At 40.6% G+C, this 19412-nt stretch overlaps 1 protein-coding gene across 5 annotated transcripts in view; it reads right to left on the reverse strand.

The window, feature by feature from the left end:
* The window catches only part of ITPR2 (inositol 1,4,5-trisphosphate receptor type 2), a 289774-nt gene that overhangs the window by 236051 nt on the left and 34311 nt on the right, over window positions 1-19412 (reverse strand). For all 5 annotated transcript variants that reach the window (XM_074826452.1, XM_074826451.1, XM_074826450.1 and 2 more), the window contains 6 exons: window positions 10770-10885; window positions 9516-9602; window positions 8683-8841; window positions 3021-3119; window positions 2452-2535; window positions 832-978 (listed from right to left, as the gene is read on the reverse strand). In XM_074826452.1, coding sequence (XP_074682553.1) covers window positions 832-978; window positions 2452-2535; window positions 3021-3119; window positions 8683-8841; window positions 9516-9602; window positions 10770-10885 — 692 coding nt within the window. The remainder of the gene's footprint in view (window positions 1-831; window positions 979-2451; window positions 2536-3020; window positions 3120-8682; window positions 8842-9515; window positions 9603-10769; window positions 10886-19412) is intronic.

Raw genomic sequence — 19412 nt, forward strand, 5'->3', positions numbered from 1 at the left:
TAAGCTTGTGTTCAAATAAATATCCCCATACCATTTGAAATATCCCAGTTTATTTCTGTTTCCCCTTGATTAAGCTGTAGGTCATTTACTACCTTGAAACCTAGCAGTGTCTGTCTCTCTTAAGGAGTAAACTCAAATAACTACAAGGGCAATATAGTCTATTCCATACAGTCCTTACTCAGACAAAAATCAATCATTTGCCTGAGCACGGAGCTGCGTTTTAAATGCACAAAGTTTGTTCAGTACATAAGAACTTTCAGGTATAGGAGTTACACTGCTGTAATAGCAAGGGTTTGAGACATATCAGTTTCCAATGTTCCTTAATTAAACAAAAATATATTTGCTAGTCATCTTCTCAAAAATCACACCCATTCAGCAACAACACCTTTATTAAGCCTAACTTTAAACAGATGTTGATGTGCCCTGTTGCAGAAGAATGGACTCAATCACATTTGTGAGATTTCTTGTCAGTCATGAATTTCAATTTTCTATATTGCACATGAAGTCAAATATAAACACTCAGAACTCAGGATACATGAGTATCATTTGATTGGCTTTGATAAAATCACACTATTTACATCAAGTCTGAATTTGACTCTTTGTCATTTTAGCGCAGGTAAATATAATAAGAAAACATCCTCTCTCCACACACGGATAGCAATAAAGCACCTCTTCAGTATTCATCCTACACAAACCTTCATAAAATAATAATAGTTACGGGGAAGTGTATGATGATATCAAGAGGCTATGAATGATTCATGTTGTGGTAAAGTATTTTTACTGAACCCTAGCCTTCAGGTCCTAAAATATTTATAAAAAGAAGAACAATACCTCTATTTCCCACAGTGCTTTAGAACTTGTTGCAGAAGTGGCTGACTGACGTAATGTAGTACGAAGGAAAATATGTTGCTTCTTCTCATATTCGTCACAGGTCAGAAACTTCTCTTGCTCTGCATGAAACAGCCTAACAACATCTCCCTAAAGTAATATGAAGAAGAAGCATTATTAAGTGGTAGGCAAAGCCACCAGACTCCTCCTCTATATCTGTACTAGCTCCAGTGATGTCAACATAGCTGATGTGAAGAAAACATTTATTAGTTTCCTATTGCTGGAGCAGGTGCCAAGTGCAGAGCATACAATCTTGGCACTGAGCCTGGAAATCAAATGAGACAATTCAATCCTGCAGAAGACTGTGGAGGTTTAGGTCCTGCTGGGGTCTGAGACCACGCAGCCGCTGCCCCTCCCCCACAAAGGGAGTGAAATACAAAACCCCGGGGCTGAGATAAGGAGAGGTTTAATACAACAGTGCAACAGCAACAAAACAAACAACAACAAAACAAACAACAACAATAACAATAACAGTAACAGTAATAACAATGAACAGAGCAAGGTATGTACCGATACAGCAGTGAGAGCAGAGAGATCGCATAACACACGTTAACCGACTCTCCTGCGCTTGGGCGCCAGGAGGTGACCTCAGCATGGTATTGAATAATCCGGCTAGAGCTTCCCCCCCACTGCTGGGGAAACTTAACCCTATCCTAGCTGAACCAGGACAAAGACTCATGCACTTTTGTGAAAACAGAACTTGTTTCAGAGCACTGCAATGAACAGTGGGCAACAATTAACCTAAAGGTGATTTAAATTCTAGCTAACTTTACTAAATGATTTTTTTATTTCTAATCTCTCTTAGTATTTAGGGAAAGTGAATAGATTTTTTCTGACATCACTTTATCTCACCTCTTCTACTCTGCAACCAAAACCAATGCCCCTCTTTATTTCTTCTGCTGGCATCATTTTTGCTTCCTTCTGGCCTCTCCCAAGGCTTCAAACACTATCCCCAAACAGATCTACACAGATATACCATTTTCCCTTTCAAATTCTTCCTTAAAAACTGCTGGTACCTTGATACCTACTGAAAAATAGCCAGTTGTTAATGATTTATTAAGATACAAGTGAGGACAAATGTGAATTATTTCTTTAAAATGAAAATGTAACTGATCTCAGGGAGTGATCTGGAGGCATGAAGCTGTGCAATCTCCTAGCATTTAAAGCTATATTGTCTTACTACAGCTATCATCATCTTTCACGCCTCGTTCCTTTCTATAAGCTTGTTATACCTGCTTTTAGCATCATGGCATAATCTTTAAGTGTCACAGCTATTCTGTACAGAGCCCTCATCATTCTTGGCTTGAACTTCATCTTTTCTCATGGATCCTCAGTCACCTCTGGGAGGGGAAAGGGGTTGGAAACTAGCACAATCCAGACAATTTCACTTAGTAAGACAATAACACAAAGGAAAAATATCCTGGCTGTTGGACAGTAGTGAGGGATCCTCAACAGCTTGACAAAGTCCTCATTTCTTCTTTTATTCACCATGTAATATTTCTCTACAGTCAAATATGGCATGATTTTTCAGATTCGAAAAACAATTAATAAAATCATACTTACTCCTTTCAGTACATCATCTCGATAACTACTGAATTTCATGAACAAAGTTATTTTCCAGCTTGTGTTACAGTTGACAGCATTTACCTTTGGGGTAAAAAACCAAAACAAAACACAATTATAGTCTTAAGGGGTGTTCTTTTCTTTCTGAGACATTCTATTCTTCTAAAAGACCACACCACATCTAGGGTGGCAGGGGACATGGTTTAGCTACATATTTGTGCCTAACATGGGTCCTGAAGCTCTGAAGTGTTAATAATAATGATGCTGATGTTGTAGAAGATTCATTGGGCAAAATGCTACTCTGTCTGTTGACAGCCTACTAAAGACAACCTAAAGAGCTGTTGGAAGAGGACTTACTCTTACCTCAGTGAGACTTTCAGATACTCAAGCAAACCTCATGAAGCTTTCAGTGCCAGACAGAACTGTGCCAAGAATAAGTATATTTCATCTCATTTTTTTGAGGTCAAGCTGGCATCTAGCCCATTGTGGGTTTTGGTTACCAGTAGAGAGCAACATATAATACATCTCAGATCAGCAGCTACTCTTCCTCCTCACTTCACTAAACTCACCTCTTTGCAGCCAGGGTTATCTAGAAGCTCAATGTTGCTGGCATGTAGAGGCTGCCCTGCATTGACTGGCATGAGAACAACTTTATCACCCACAACAACCTGGAAGTCAGAAATAAAACATAATTTAGACCTATGTAATTATCCAATAAAATGAATTAACGTTACATTTTTAGAAAATTACCCAAAAGCATGCTCTAGGAATGGCACTCAGTGAATTTATTTGCAGACAATTCACACATCAGCTCTGTTTGCCTGTGCCTCTGCAATTGCTTAGGTTCAAGATTTCACACTAATGAATCCTCGCATTGTCAGTAAGCATCTCACCTGATTCAGCAGAAACTTGAGATCATGGAATAGATACAAACCTATGAATTCCAAGAGAAGTTCAGTTCCTCTAAAAGTTACATTAACTACTCTTTATTCCACATATACTGCCAGCCAAAAGGCAGAGAAAGCTAACAAAATAATCTGTAGTCAGACAGCAAGACTCCTTTCCTTTCCTTGCCGTCAGCCAACCTTCTCCCACCAATGTGCCTTTCATTTCACAAAAGCCTTAAAAATTTGCTTGTGACAAGACTCTGTTAGCCCAGTGACTCCCCAAGTCTGTGGACCATCTTTTGGCAAATGTCATAGGCTCAGGAGTTCTGCAATTTAGAGTGTATGACTGCAATCTGGAAGGGACATAAACCACTGGAAATTCAGAGAGGCAAACACACTCCATCCCCTCTGCTGTTACTCCCTAAATGGTGTTTGGACCTCAGCACAGGCAGCAGTTACATCAGCTGAGAGACCTTCTCTCTCTGAGAGTAATTCTTAGCTGACTCCCTGCAAGCAAATTCCCATGCCCTTGCAATTCCTTACCTATACAGACAGGGAAAAACAATATATGAAAATGTCTTTGACCTACAAAGTGCTTGAAACATGCATATGGAGAATTCAATTCACACCTGGGAGAAGGGAAAAAATAAACAATTTAAATTAAAAAAAAAAAAAAAAAAAATCGATCCACATAGGTTGGTTGGCACTGGGTCCTGATTTGCCTATATTTTAAGCACACAGACACATGAAGATAAATGGCTACATGTGATTTTTGCTGTATGAAATGCTGCACAAGCCATGCTTTCTTTTGGAACACAAACAAAAATGCTTTCTGCATTGATCAGCACATTTCCTATGAAAAAGCAGAGCCCAATTCAGCCTCGTGTAACTTCAACACAGGTGAATTTGACCCACTTACTGCAGAGGTGAAAGAAGGTTGCCTGCTCTTTACCAACACAGCTAAAATAAACAGTAGCAAAAGACAGTGTCATCATACTCAGACTACACATAGAAATCCTATTTGATCCAAGTAATGAGAAAAAGTTCACTGATGGAACCAAAATAATGACAAGACACCTTTAAGATACACTACTTATGCCATACATTCCTACATGCCATGCTTCACACAGATATTACTTACAGACCATTTTAAGAAGTTATGATCAGACAATTCATTAATCAAAAACCCATCAGGCTTGCACCCTGCAAAGTGGAATCAAGACTTCAAAATTATTGCAAGTACACCAGGACTATAACAGCTTCATTATTAAGAGAGCACATAATTAAGCATCTTATTTAAAAAGAAAAAAAAAGGATGGGCAAGGGGAAGGTATCTTTGAATGCAAGCCTGTGACTACCATGGAAAGAAGACGTACACAGCTACTCTGCTGTAGGCACACATCTGAGGAAGAACTGTTACATGGGGTCACCATTTGTGTCTCAGACTCCTGCCTTGCTCCAAGTCCACATCAGTAACCTGTCCTCAACACTGGTCAGCTCTGCCAGCTGCCACAGAACCAATGAGATATCCTATGTTCTTTTCCTTTCTTCTTTTTCTTCTTTCTTCAGACCTCCATAGGTGGGGCTGGGAAGGAAGGGATAGAGGCAATTTCGCAGAGCTTGCTTCCTATACACCCTCCACTAGTGATGCAGAAAATGAAAGCCAAGTGAAAAGGGAATCCTCTTCTCTTATACATGGCTGCCTGGGACAAGCTGCAAATCTGCTCTTTTGAGTTCCTCCTGTCCCCTACTCTGTTGATTTCTGGCTCCAAATAATGCCCCAGCATGCCCAAAACACTGGAGGCAGAGCACTCGCATGCCCATGTGTCCATATTTCTGCCTGTAGAATTGTAGTATATGGAGATTACAGAAGACAGAGCAATGTATTCCCAAGGTTTTGCTCTGCAAAATTAAAATTGACACCAGCTCTTTCTCCTCTTCCTTTAGCTACCCTTGAGCACAGCCATCCACCGTATGCTGTAGACCAGCAGTGGGTAATAGTTTGACAGGTCTCTGGGACTTCTTCCTTGCATATAGACATGAATTCATTAAAGTTGCATCAGACACACAGATTTTGAGAATTTCATTCCTGATTCCTTTGACAAAGCTCTTAACCTTTCTGGTCTAGATAACAAGCTTCCAAAAAATGATTAAATTCATCATGAAGCCAATGAGAATTCAGCCTTTGAATTCAAGATAAATGTACAACGTCCTTCAGTCTTGGATGCAGTGTAGTTCTTCCTGTACAAGGTAATTTCTAAATTCATGCAACCCTACTTGTCCATGTCTTAGCAGAGAGGGTACACTGAGAGTGGGAAGAGCCACAGTCAAAGTCGACTGTGTTCTGGGTGAGGGATCATCACTGTCATCGCTTAGAGTGATTCTGTTGTTCATATAAACTCAGTAAGTCCACCTGACAGCCACATCTACACCAAAATCAAGAATTAGGAGCAAATACTATAGTAGAGTATATCACAAAGACTGGCAGTTACAAAAGGATATATTAGCTGTGAAGATACAGTAGCAGCAATTTCAGTTTGGACTAACTATCCAAGTAGGTTACCGGGCACACTGAAGGCTCTGCTACTCCATCTCCACCATTTGTATGTCATAACTACATCTGCCAGTGGCACTGCTGACACACTTCAAGATCAGGAGGATTAACAGAACTTTCCCACAGATGGCTGGGCATTCCCCAAGTCCAAGACCACCTCCCTCAGCATGCTGCAAGATCAAGCTTTCAAACCACTAAATTGGCAGACAACTGAAAATGCAATCCACACAGCTAATCCTGCTATCAGTGCACATTTTGCTATTCAGTTGAACTGGAACCAGCTCTAGACTAAATCAGTCACATCTTCCATTGAAGGAGAGCTGGTATACGCTTGATAAAAGTCTGCATAAAATACTGCAGTTATGCCAATTACTGTAAATTTTTAGCCATATTTTTTCATTACTTTCATTGTCTTGCATAACTAATCAGTTGCTAATGAAGCTAAGCTAACCCTCCTTCCAAAAAATAATTTTTAAAATATTTCACAAGGCTAAACAACTGTGATGACAGTCACAGATATGACTTCCTATATCACAGCTTCCTCCAGAATAAACCACCTTCTTTCATTTTAGGATATATGGCATATTTGGATCTACCTTGCCTTATCTGACACTGTAGCAGTCATCCAAGCAGTAACTGAATACTCACTTCTACTCTTCTAAAGACTTTCTAAAATGTGCTTTCTTAGGGTATTTCCTCATTATAGCACAGAAATTGAAAATAAAGAAACCCAACGTTTCCAACAGAATAAGGGCCTGATATACCAAGTTAACTCCATGCACTGAAGAAGAAAAGCATACAAAAAGATATAAAGCCCTTTAAAAGCTAGCCTAGTGAGTGGGTAAAGCAGCCCCAGCTTATGCGGTCTTAGGCTTTGTAGATGAGTTCCCCAGAAACTAGCCTTTTAATGGGCACATGTCTAGGAGTAACTGAGAGGGAAGAATTGGGTAACAAGACTGGAGCATCTCTCTGTCTGTCAGAGGTAAATGAAGGATTTCCCCCATCACTTGCTACTCCTGTAACCCCTTACAACAGCTGTCTAGTTTCGATAACTGTTGAAGGGGTGGAAATGTGCCAGAGCAGTTATGAGAGAGCCACCGAAGAACTAATGTTTAGCACTGGAAGTTTGCAAAGAAAATTATCAGATATGTTTCAGGCTGGTGTAAAGGAGGAAAAACTTGGTTCTCGAGACTTCCCTCCGTAAAATATAATGGCAAGCTCCTAGCTTTGAAAGGCAACACCTGGTGACAGAAAATGAGCAGCAGGTAGGTTCCAAAGGAGACTACTAAGTTAGGAGTAAACCTGACAGTTTCCCACATGTTCCTTGTAGCTCAGAGCCTGTCAAATACAGCCCCACAGGGAAAAAACTGGGAGAGAGGTCTGTGGAGTGGAATATTACAGTAATCACTGTGATGATCCACAAACTTTTCAGATCAGCAAAACTGCTTCCAAACTCTTAGGTGCCCACAATAGTGCAAAACTGAATCAAAAACTCTATAGTACTGAGGATGACTTATAGGGCTTAAGAACATTCTGCTCCTCTCAGCCATAAGGGCTCATGATGGCTTTGAGATCACAATCTGGGAACCCTAGGTCCTCACTCTGGAGAGCATAACATGCACTTATTTCCCAAGCATGAAAAATTAAGAAAATGCCAAACCAATGTTATTCTAAGAAATTAAGCCAGAACCTTAAAGCAGTAAGTCACCTTTTTTTCCTTCCAAAGAAGGAAAGGAATACCAGGTTAATGTTTGATCCACAACACCACAACACTGCTCTTCCCTAGCTGAAAAGCCATGCAGAGGTGCCCCAGAGGGCTACTCATGTCTGCTGCTCTTCTCTGCAACAGGCTTGGGGAAGAGGGGAACTTTTCACATACCCTTTTGATCACTGTGTGGAGCAGGGAAAGACTAGGACTTTAGGGACTTCTGACCAGGAGCCGGGAATGCAGTTCTTCCCCTCCCCACAACAGATTTCCAAAAGAAGCTGCAGGCAAAAACACTCATCCTGGATGAGCTGGGTAACCACAAAGTTAATGAGAGAAAATACATGAGAAAATAGGCATTCCTGTCTTGAGATCCTGAGAGGGCTCTTACCATGATTACTTCACAGGGGAGTGGCCAAACATTCTCAGCCAGGTCTACAATATAAAAGCACACAAGTTCATCATGTGGCCTTCCCAGAGGCAGATCTGAATTTTCCACAGCAGACACTTAACCAAGCCATAGTCGAATGAATGAAGTTTTGATCTCATGGCGGAACTCTCAGATCTGTAGCAAAAAGCTCTCCTATGTATTCTTCCTCTTACCAGCATGCAAGGCTCCTACTGAAACCTACCCAGAAGACCCCCCAGACTATGTAACCCAATTCGAATCACAGAGAGGTGATACAGATTTAAAGAAACCTGATGTATTTCCTAGAGACATTCTCTGCTGACCTCTTGAAAAAAATGTTGCCCAGAATATTAAAAAAAAAACTTTAAAATAAAAAAAATTAGTGTAAACTATGACTTATTATCAGTTTTGTAAGCCTGCACACAGCAGGTGGACTTAGCAAAGATTCTCCAACACAGATCATCAGAGGCTCAGATGCATGTGGCAACATTTCAGATTCAAGACCATATCATTTGGTAACACTTTCTAGTTAAACATAAAAGCTAACAGTCCCAAGCACTGTTTAAAATATTTTTTTCTGAACTGAATCCATTATGATTTATGCCAGTAGCAAAGAAATCGCGTATCTTCTGGAAACTTTCTGCCTTCTCCCTCTTACACATTCAATGTTACTTACGTTGTCACCTTCACTCCTCAGTTTCCAGAACGGCTGGATATAAAACCAGGATCCCTCATTCCCTGCAGGATCCAGAGACACCCGCATAGCATTCTTTTCTAGCAGAGCCGGCAATCTCTTATTGACTGTGAGGTACTTGTTACTTTTTATGTGCAGTAGCTGTGAACAAATAATAATTAAAAAAATTACTACAGCTGTTGCTTTTTCTCCCTTCAGTCAAAAGAGGAGGCATAGGCTTTCACACTGTGGTAATTATTCATAACATACATAAAGACAAAATAAGAGTTATCAAAGTATACTGCTATTTAGGAAAACAGATGCTGTATCTCAGATTGAGAGAAATATGTCAGTGATCAGTTCTACAGAATATACTACACAGGTAGGGCAAGGGTCCATTTATAGTGTTACCTTCAAGAATTTCACCCATTACAAGAAAGCTGTACTGCACTTAAGAACATCTGTCTCACATGTCATGAAGCACAAATTACTTCAGTGACTTAAAAGGAGCTGCACAGCACCTCTATCATATGATTTTGAAATAAATCTTGAAAATAAAAGATACATATTTACATTCAGATTCTAAACTGCAGCAGCAAAAATTGCACATAAAATTTATATTACGACTTATTATTTAAACATGAAAACGCAGCACTTCTGGTAGGCTTTAAAACAGACAGAAAAACACAATATTGTAAACTTCACCAAGTTCTGTTTACCTGACCCTTGACAATTCTGATTACAGCGGTTAGTTTCATTTTCACTGTAACCTTGAAATGAAACAACTATTTCCTTTCCAGCTCTGAGAGAAGGCAAATGGATTTCAATAGGTTTACCTGTATGACATTGCTATATTTTACAATTTCGCCCAACAGCTTTCTGTTCTCGCTTTCGTTCTGCTTTTGCTCCAGTTCTGCCGCATGCTGCAAGAGAATGATTATTTCTTTAAACTTTACAAAATCAGTACCTGTAGTCAGCTACTGGAACAGATAGTGTAAAAAGGAAATGGCATCACATTTAAAACATTTCCTCCAACCTGCAAGCATTACTGCACTGAAAATATTATCACCCGAATCCTGCTGCAGCATAATTTTCTGAACTATAATCACCCAGACCCTGTGTAATGATTCTGGTTTTTTATTACCCAGAATAGAAACTCAAGTCATAATTTATGGATGCATGCTATTTAAACATTTTCAAGCATGAAAAGTAATTCCAGGTGCTTTATTTCATCCTGAAAGAGGAGAAAGAAGGGCCTATGATTAGCTTTTCCCCATCACCATTCCTTTTACTTGTTCGGTTTTTAATTGCATACAAATACCTTGACTTTATATATAACAAAACAAAGCTAGTAGGTCACACATTGCAAAATCAAGGCTAAGCACAGTAGTCTGGCTCAAACACAGCCACAGAACAAACTATCAGCTCCTAGCTCCAATTGCTGTGTAGCTAGCTCTAGCCACACACCATGTGCCTTCCTTGCTGTTTTTAAATGGAAGCACTGGCAGCCTCTCCACTGCACATAAAACTATCAGCCAGGTTTGATATGACCTTGTTTTTACTTAGTCTTATTCATTGAATTATAACATCAGGCCAGCATTTTTTCAGAGACAGAGAAGTTGCTCCATCCACACTGTATTTGATGCAAAACAGAATCTACCCAATGGTACAGAGAATAATCACCTAGACTGAAAGCAAAGACAACTGCAGTTCTGAGGAATTTTCGGAGAAAAGCATTGAAAACATTTTTGTCCACCCCTCCACCTAACTCCTGGAAAGGACTTCTAAAATAATAGCATGATGTAAATCAGGGCCCACTCCTAATTTTAACAACTCAATTTTTACTTTATAAAACTTCTGAAAGCAATATTTTGCCTATAGCAAAGGCACAACCCCCAGCCCAAAGTAAGATAAAAAACAGGGCAGGGGCAATAATGCCAGTCAGGAGGTAGGAGAGCTAAGGAGAATATGAAGTTGCTATGGTAGCAACCATGGTGGTTCCCAAGGCACTTACTATTATTCTTTCTCATTCTATTGTAATTCTACAGCCTGCAGATTGAGATAAGATTACAAATACAGATGTCTCTTACTTGAAGTTTCTTCAGCAGTGCTGCTTCTGTATGGTTTCCTTGTTTGGCTTGCTTTGCTTTCCAGTACTGCTTCTGGGCTGAATATCGGTTCATAGGACACACCTTGAAAAGGCAGTCTGTGGAAGATTGAAAGAAATACTCATAAGTAACACTGAAAGACACTTCCTTCATTTGTAAGTATGCTTTGGTTGGTTTCCTTTTTCCAGAAACACCTAGATATCAGTGTTTAAACATAGTCACCAAACAGCTTGATGGCAATAATACTATGAACAGGGTGGCAGAACATCCAAGTTGAACCTAAAGCCTTCAATGCCTCACACATGCCCACTCCATGCAACCACTCTGCAACCTCTGTCAGAATCCCAGGCTGTGAGCCTGGCCTATGCAAAACTGCCTGCTACTTTATTAGCGCTCTTTGCTGCAGCACAATGTTACAGACACGCTGTTTGAAGGCATACAAAACCTTGAACAGTCCTGCTTTCTGTATGCCATACATCTGGCTGCCCTGCTCCTTCTCGCACTGCTGAAACAAAGGATTGCACAGGCATTCAGCTGCAAGCCACCAAAGAGGTTAATGCAGTATTCAGGATTACTAAGATTGATTTAAAAAAAACTTAACAGTAAAAACAACTAAGTGACACAAACTGACCACCACCACCATCCAACAGACCAGGCGAAAAACAGGTAAGGAGGAAGGGAAGGCCACCTGAGAAGAGTTGCCTGAGAGGGGTGGCTGCACAAACTATGACAGAGGAGGAGGTACACTCCAAGGAGACTGCAGCCAATGGGGGAACCATGGAGTAGGAAATGAGAAGCAGCAAAGTAAGCTACAACGCACTGACCCCCATCCCCTCCCCATCACCTCCCTGCAGTGACAACATGCAGTGTGCAGCAAGGGGGCTGGGGACCGGGAAGAGGGAGAGATGTGTCTGTAAGGAAGGCAAGGGGTGCTTCCCTAAGTGCTTGTTCAATTGTTCATCCTTATTTCCCAATATCGGAATCAATAATTGAAAGTTAATGTTAATTAGCAATAAACTAAATTTTGTGAAATTCCCTGACTCAGCACTTTCTGGGTTTTTCTGGGCCAGTGACAGTCCTATAGACTGGAAATAGAGGCTCACAATTCATCCAAATCCAACTACGTTTAGAGTGATAAACAACACCTAGTCTTGCGTGGTGCCAATCAACTACTCTAAAAGCTAGGCTTGAAAGACATTCTACTTCGCAAATGTTGTAATTGTCCTTTCACACCCCATGTGTATCAACTGACAAGAGGAAGGGACAGGGAAGTTTTAATTAGCAATCAGAGTTTTGCTGTGAGACTAGTAAGAACATACAGGACTGCATGTGTATTATTGTGTGAAACTGTTCCCCAACATATGTTGCAATTTACAGATGTCAAAGGAAGGTCTGTCCCAAACTATTAGCCCTCCATATTTAACTGTCACAGACTAATCCACCGCCAGAGGAGAACAACCTCTGAAGAATTTTCTCCAGGTAAGCAACTACTCCTACCTGACTACCAGCCACCCAACTGCAGGAGAAGCTAGAGTCAGGTAATAGTGGCAATGTATCCTACTTAAAAGAGGTTTTGCCCCAGGGCTGGACTTAGAATAAAAAAGTTTCTCTTCTGATCCCACAAGCACATCTTGCAGGCCCTGACACCCCAATTTGGCCAGAATCAGCAAGGTCACTTCTCTGCTGGTCATCAGGCAACCTTCCCACAAAGAAGAGACTGCAACACCACTGGGAAGCTACATTGCACAGAGTATGGCACAGACAGTGCTCCTCACAAAAATACAGAAAAGAAAGAGAAAAAGCAGAGAACAAGCAAGCTAGCTCCATGTGAGCAACACTAAGTGCTTATTTACCACCACACTCAACACAGTTAATGGCATACACATCACATAGCACAAAATAATTTGAAAACAGTCCTCTCTAACCTCAGCTCTCCTGCTGCCTTCTCCAAAGACTCCCTTTCCAGCAGCACTGTATAGCCACCCTTACCTTTGTTATCAAAGGTGCTGCAATATAAAATAGCAACCACAATATCAACACTAAGTAGATGTTTCAGTTACCCACTGAATTGATGCATAGGTGACCCTGTTGAATTTACCAACCTTGCATGTCATTTTTAAATACAGTATAATCTCATCGTCACCCTTTACTGTCACAAAAAACGTCAACAGAGGAAGCTATAGGGAACTATCCTAAAGTCATAGTCTGGGTCTTTAACCACTGAGTCAGGTCAGCAGTAGACAGTTTCTATTTTACGGTGCTGTCCTACTTACTATCTAATTTCCAGAGCAAGCTTAACATCTGCAGTTGCTAACTACCTAGAACTTGTTCCAGCTCTCCAATCCACAACAGCACATGTGGGAAGTTGTGGTGAGAAACGTTTCCTAACTGTTCCACCCTTATGAGTGGAAATTCAAGTGTCAAATTCACAACCTCTCTGTAGAAGATGCTAGATACCAAGGCAGATCCTATTCTCATTTTCAACACTGTCAATACAATGGAATTAGTCTTTCACACAGGGGGGAAAAAGGAGGTGATTTTGTTCCTCTAAGGTAAATCCTCCAACATACTCATCTCTTTACAGCCTGTGAGGAGTTACTGAAACCATGTTACAGTAGGAACACCTCTTGTAACACAACAGGAGAGGAAAGGGAAATCTAGTGTGAAGACTGGCCTTGCCTTCCCTAAGTAAAAATGAACTCTCATTACTTAAAATAAACCAGGCAGCACTCTCAACTACAATCAGGCCCAGCACCCTCAGTAAGTTTGCAGATGACACCAAGTTGGGTGGTAGTGTTGATCTGCTCGAGGGCAGGGAGGCTCTGCAGAAAGATCTGGACAGGCTGGAGCGATGGGCTAAGGCCAACTGGAGGAGTTTCAATAAGGCCAAATGTCGGGTGCTGCACTTCAGCCACAACAACCCCCAGCAGCGCTACAGGCTTGGGGAGGAGTGGCTGGAGAGCTGCCAGTCAGAGAGGGACCTGGGGATGTTGATTGACAGCCGGCTGAACATGAGCCAGCAGTGTGCCCAGGTGGCCAAGAAGGCCAATGGCATCCTGGCTTGTATCAGAAATAGCATGGCCAGCAGGGACAGGGAAGTGATCTTACCCCTGTACTTGGCACTGGTGAGGCCGCACCTTGATTACTGTGTTCAGTTTTGGGCCCCTCACTACAAAAAGGACACTGAATTACTCGAGCGTGTCCAGAGAAGGACAATGAAGCTGGTGAAGGGTCTGGAGCACATGTCGTACGAGGAGCGGCTGAGGGAACTGGGGTTGTTTAGTCTGGAGAAGAGGAGGCTGAGGGGAGAACTCATCGCCCTCTACAACTACCTGAAAGGAGGTTGCAGAGAGCTGGGGATGAGTCTCTTCAACCAAGTAATGAGTGATAGGACAAGAGGCAATGGCCTCAAGTTGCACCAGGGAAGGTTTAGACTGCATATTAGGAAGCGTTTCTTTCCAGAAGGGGTTGTTAGGTGTTGGAATGGGCTGACCAGGGAGGTGGTGGAGTCCCCATCCCTGGAGGTATTTAAGAGTCAGGTTGACATAGCACTTAGGGATATGGTATAGTTGAGAACTGCAATGTTAGGCTAATGGTTGGACTGGATGATCTTCAAGGTCTTTTCCAACCTAGACGATTCTGTGATTCTGTAAGCTGATGTTAGTGCTGCCAAAACCACTAGAGTAACACCATGCCACATGTTCCTCCCACCACCTGCGCCCCCAGAGCTGGCAGTTTGCAACAGTGCTGGCTCTCAAGCCACGAACTAAGCTGCAATGGTTTTAGTTCTGTAAATATGACATCTGGCCTCTCATATATTGGCCATCATTATAGCAAGCTTTCCATTGCATTGGCTCTTCCCTTCATAGCCATTGATCTTCCTCTACTATCCACAGTGACAAAACTTGTTCATACAAAAAACACCATCAGTGGTAGAACTTTCCTTGGCACTGACCTAAAGGCCTCATCGATTTGCTCCTTTATCACAGCCCTGAGTTGCCATTCCTATGAGACATTACAAATCTTTATCAAAGCAAATACAGCCACCTTGCAAGGGTGTTTATTTTCATTTCAAAGGGGAACGCTTACAATGAGAACTATATCATACAACCTAGAGTACATAACTCCCAGGTAACTTTTACAATATCCTGGACACCGAGAAGGAAAAGAGAAAACAATTACAAAATGCTGTATGTTGTAGGAGATTTAATTTTGAGTATCAGGATTTCAGCTCATAAGACAAAACCTCTGCTATTATTTTCTGTAATAATCCATAATTAACGTGCCTTCTCAGGAGACTTCATGAAACACTTACTTCTCGGAAGTAACTGATGCCTGCTAGCTGATGCTTGCAAGCAGTTGGTGCCTGCAAGCTGAGGCCTGTAACAATTAGTGATTAGAGAAGCATGCCATTATACCTTATGTGGTCATGTTGTACCTAGTTGTGTATACCTGGAAGACTCAAAGGGGGGAATATTAAATTCTTTTACCAAACAATGTTTAACTTTGTATTTAACAAAGCCTGAGTGATTAAAATGTACAGAGAAAATATCCTAACCTTGAGAATAGATATATCCTGGCAGAAATGCTCAAACAAGACAGATAAGAAAGAACAGCCTGGCCAGACAACAGATTTGGGAAACATCCAAGGAGAAAAAATTGTCCTCAAAAGACTCGTGACCATAAAAAGGAAAAAGGAGAAGAGGGCTAACTCCCCAAGCAACCACCACCAACCACCCTAGACCCTCATGCATGCATAGGGTAGTTTTGCAACACCAGCATTATGTAAATGCAGTAGATAGGCAGAAAGGTGGAGACTTCTTGGGAAATGTATGACTATACATATCTTTAAGGTACATAAAGGATGAACTTTTGATTTAGTGTATGCACGTTAAATGGAATGAACCCCCCATGCATCCAGCGCTGCAATAAAGAATGCCTGCTTTCTAAAACTTCAAACTAAGTCTTAGAGAGTTCTTTTGAGACCAAATTTACAATAACATAACAATACCTTCTTTTCATAGGACCAGTCTTCATTTCTCAGTTACTCCCCACACACCCTGCTACTTGAGTAAACACACCACTTCCCATCCTCATACAGAGTCTCAAAGCACAGTGCTACCCCACGGCAGAGAAATGTAAGATGTACATGGGTGTGCAGTCACTACTGTGTGGGTCTGCCTCCCAAAGGTGGGTGAATTTTTCTAATGATAGTTCTCAAAGAAAAGGAAATGTAAAGCAGGCGCTAGAAAACCTCAGCCACCACACAGCTCTATCTGTAGCCATGCTGCACAAGACAGCTCTCCTAATTTCCAATCTAGTGCTTTAGAAGTTGAACTACCAAGAACTTTTTAAAACAAGTATTTCAACTGTATTTTCCTCAATTTATAGACAAAAAAAACCTTTGTTTCCAGACAAGCTTTTCCCTATTTTTTGTTAAGATTCCAGATACATTAATAATAGGTCATCTCATTATTTTTAAATGTTTTTTTTCCAATCACTTTTATTAGAGTAACAATAGGATACTATATGAATTCAAGCTTTGTGGTCCTAAACATCAGAGGAGGAAGGAAGCAGTGCCTGACCTTGAGAAGCTATAGTTTAACTAAATAGGAAAAAAGAGAAACTGAGGCATAAGATTATAAAGCAATTTTCCAGCAGACACAGTAGATCAAAAGCTCAGCCCTCTTGGAGGTCAGTCTAGCAACCCACTCATGAGACAGACCATCTCTTCTAATTTCTCCAGACATTCTTGGATAGTACTAGTTCCTAACTCATTACTTCACAGTTTCACATAAACACTTCCCCTCCTGAGGACACTAATTAAGTAGGCACTATCAGGGATAAACAAGAAGCTTTAAAACAAATAGCTTAAAAGTATCAGCAAGTTTCACTTACTAAACTTTAATGCATTCAGCTTCTGTAGTTTCATCAATTTTCTCATACCCACAAAATCTTCCAGGCAAAATTTCAATTACTTGTGCATGAAGTGAAGATGGAGAAAATGAGAAACACGGCCCACAGCAGCCCACATACACATTTTTAAAACAATAAAAATCACTTCAATTTTCTTTACAAAATGGAAAAAAAGGAGAAGCTCTCTCTGGTCACACTCCAGGCTTAACCTCCTACACTATACGTTGGATTATTAGAAAGGAAGAAAATACAACAAATTATCAGTGCTGAGACACATATCAATTACTCATTTTATGGGGGGAAAAATGACCTTTATTAATCAGAACAATCAAAAAGATGCAATGCATTAACTCCCAGTGTGCAGGAGACCATCCACAGAGGCTGCACTGAGCACAGAACTGACCATCTGTCCAAGCCCGCAAATGTGCATGAAACGCCAGTCTTCAAAAGGCAACAGTGGGTGGAACAACCACACACAGCACATCCTCTGAGCAAAAAAGCAACTACACTCAGGAAGTCTGAAAAGGAAAATAACTCATATTACACCTTTTAAATGTTTCTTGATATTGGATAAAGATGGCTTAGAACAGTACTTGTCGGATGGTTTCTCTCCCTGTCCCCTCCTCTTTATTTTTTTTTTTTTTTAAATGTTAGAAATTCAACTCTTGCCCATCATTGAAGACTTCCGTGATAGAGAAATATATCACAGAGCTTTACTTAAACCAGCAGGCTGACAAATGGATAACTGGAAGTGATAGGGCTATTAAATCACAGTGTGTACAAACCCATCTGTTTTGAAAAAAACACAGAAAGGTAAAAAAGAGCTGAAGTAAGCATGGAAAGGGAGGAATGTGAGGCAGCAAGGACTGAGGCAATGAAGAGTCCCAAGGAGAACTGCAGAAAAAGCAATCAGGAGTGTGAGAAGAAAATGAAAGCAATTATGGAACTGAGAGAAACAAGAAGAAAACACAAGGACAAACCAAAATGATGTCAAAGGCGGCAAGTAAAAAGGAAAATGGCAGATAGCAGAGGAAAGGGTAGGAGGAGGAAAGGAGAGAGAGCACAGAGGAACATAATGGAAGGGAGAGAAGAGGAAAGAACAATGTCAGAAAAATCTTAGAACAGACTAAAAATTGAGAGAAAGACAAGAGGACAATATGTAAGAACTTGAATATCACTTTCCTCACAGATGCCTCAAGAAAAAGGGGTATAAAATGTAAGGAAGTTTAAATCAGTTTAAAAACTTAGGTCATTTTACATTTAAAATAGAAGAGAGACTTGTGCTCCTTTTTCAGACTTGCTAAATTTGACCAACAAGCAGGTCTTATCTGTGTTATTTTACACCTTGGAAGCTGAAAGTGTTTCCCACTGGAGATAACAGCGACAAGCTGAAGTGTGTTTAAGGTCACAGTCTAAGAAACCTTGCAGTTCTGTTACTCATGATGTGATTTTTCTTCAGAGGTACCAGACTTCTGGCACACACTATTATTCTTCCTACTCTCTGTGAACCTGGCCCTGCAGCAGGGTAAGCATCTCCATCACAACACTAGCTTGAGTTAGAATTAGGATAAGAAGCACCTGGCTTGATCAGTCCCTTAAATTCAACTGTAAAATAGTAAATGCTTTTTTTTTCCCAACATACCTCAGGAAACATGTGTGGGACCCAATTCTGCCCTCTTTTGCACTGATGCAAATCTGGATATTCACACTGATGAACACAGAGCCACTCCAGGCTCATTGCAGCATGACTAAAGGGGAAATCTGGACCATAGCTTCTTTGTATGGACACAAAATGAAAAGCAACCACAGATTTCCTTAGCTTAACAATACTCCATTTTGTAGGATGTTCTGAAACAATTAGAATAGCTACCACCCATTCAAAAAAAAAAAAAAGAAAGTAAACACATAACAAAACCAAAAACTGCTATTTTGAGACACCTCTTTATGTAGGCTTTCAGTTCAGGCCAACAGCTCAGTACCTAAATTTGATCTCTGAGTGAACTCTGTAGGAGGGATACAAGTAGTACAATCCTTTGGGGTTTTTTTCTGCTGGGGAAAGGGTTGATAAAATATTACCAAAAAGGAAAAAACATAGTTCTCTGATGTTGATTTTTAGAGTCAGTCCTTGGAATCTAAACATCTTGCTAGAAACATGCCTTTCTCATACTTCTTTGACTCTTAGGTCATGCTGTAACCTCAAACCAATGCCAGTTCAGCTATCAGTGATAAAAACATTGTAAACCATGCAGACAGCAGGTCCTATTACTAGAGAGGCCCTACTCTTCCTGCTGTTAGATGCTATTTTTAGTTGTTTATGTCTAATCATTCAATTAATCATTCATGCCTAAGTCTTCTTTTTATGTCAAGAACCTACTCAAAGCAGTTTTTGTTTGTTTTATTAACTTTGCCATTTTAATTGAATGCTATTTCCCAGAAGATTCTGGGGGGGGATGGTTTCTTCCATGTTTCTTGGTTATAAGAACAACATCTAGCAACTCTTCTGTTGCTCTTGAGCAGAGTGAAGAAATTTAACAAATCATGATAGAGATGTGTTTTTGATTGCTCCCATAATACCAACACCTCCCATGGTACCAGACACTAAATCCCAATTAGACAGCAAGTTTCTGCTGTGTTCTCAGCAAAACCCCTGCTATTCTCACACTTAGAATTTGACTTGTAAGATGAAGGAGAAAACAACAAAACAATGGT

The sequence above is a fragment of the Strix aluco genome, chromosome 5 (assembly GCF_031877795.1).
Source record: "Strix aluco isolate bStrAlu1 chromosome 5, bStrAlu1.hap1, whole genome shotgun sequence".
Lineage (NCBI taxonomy): Eukaryota > Metazoa > Chordata > Aves > Strigiformes > Strigidae > Strix > Strix aluco.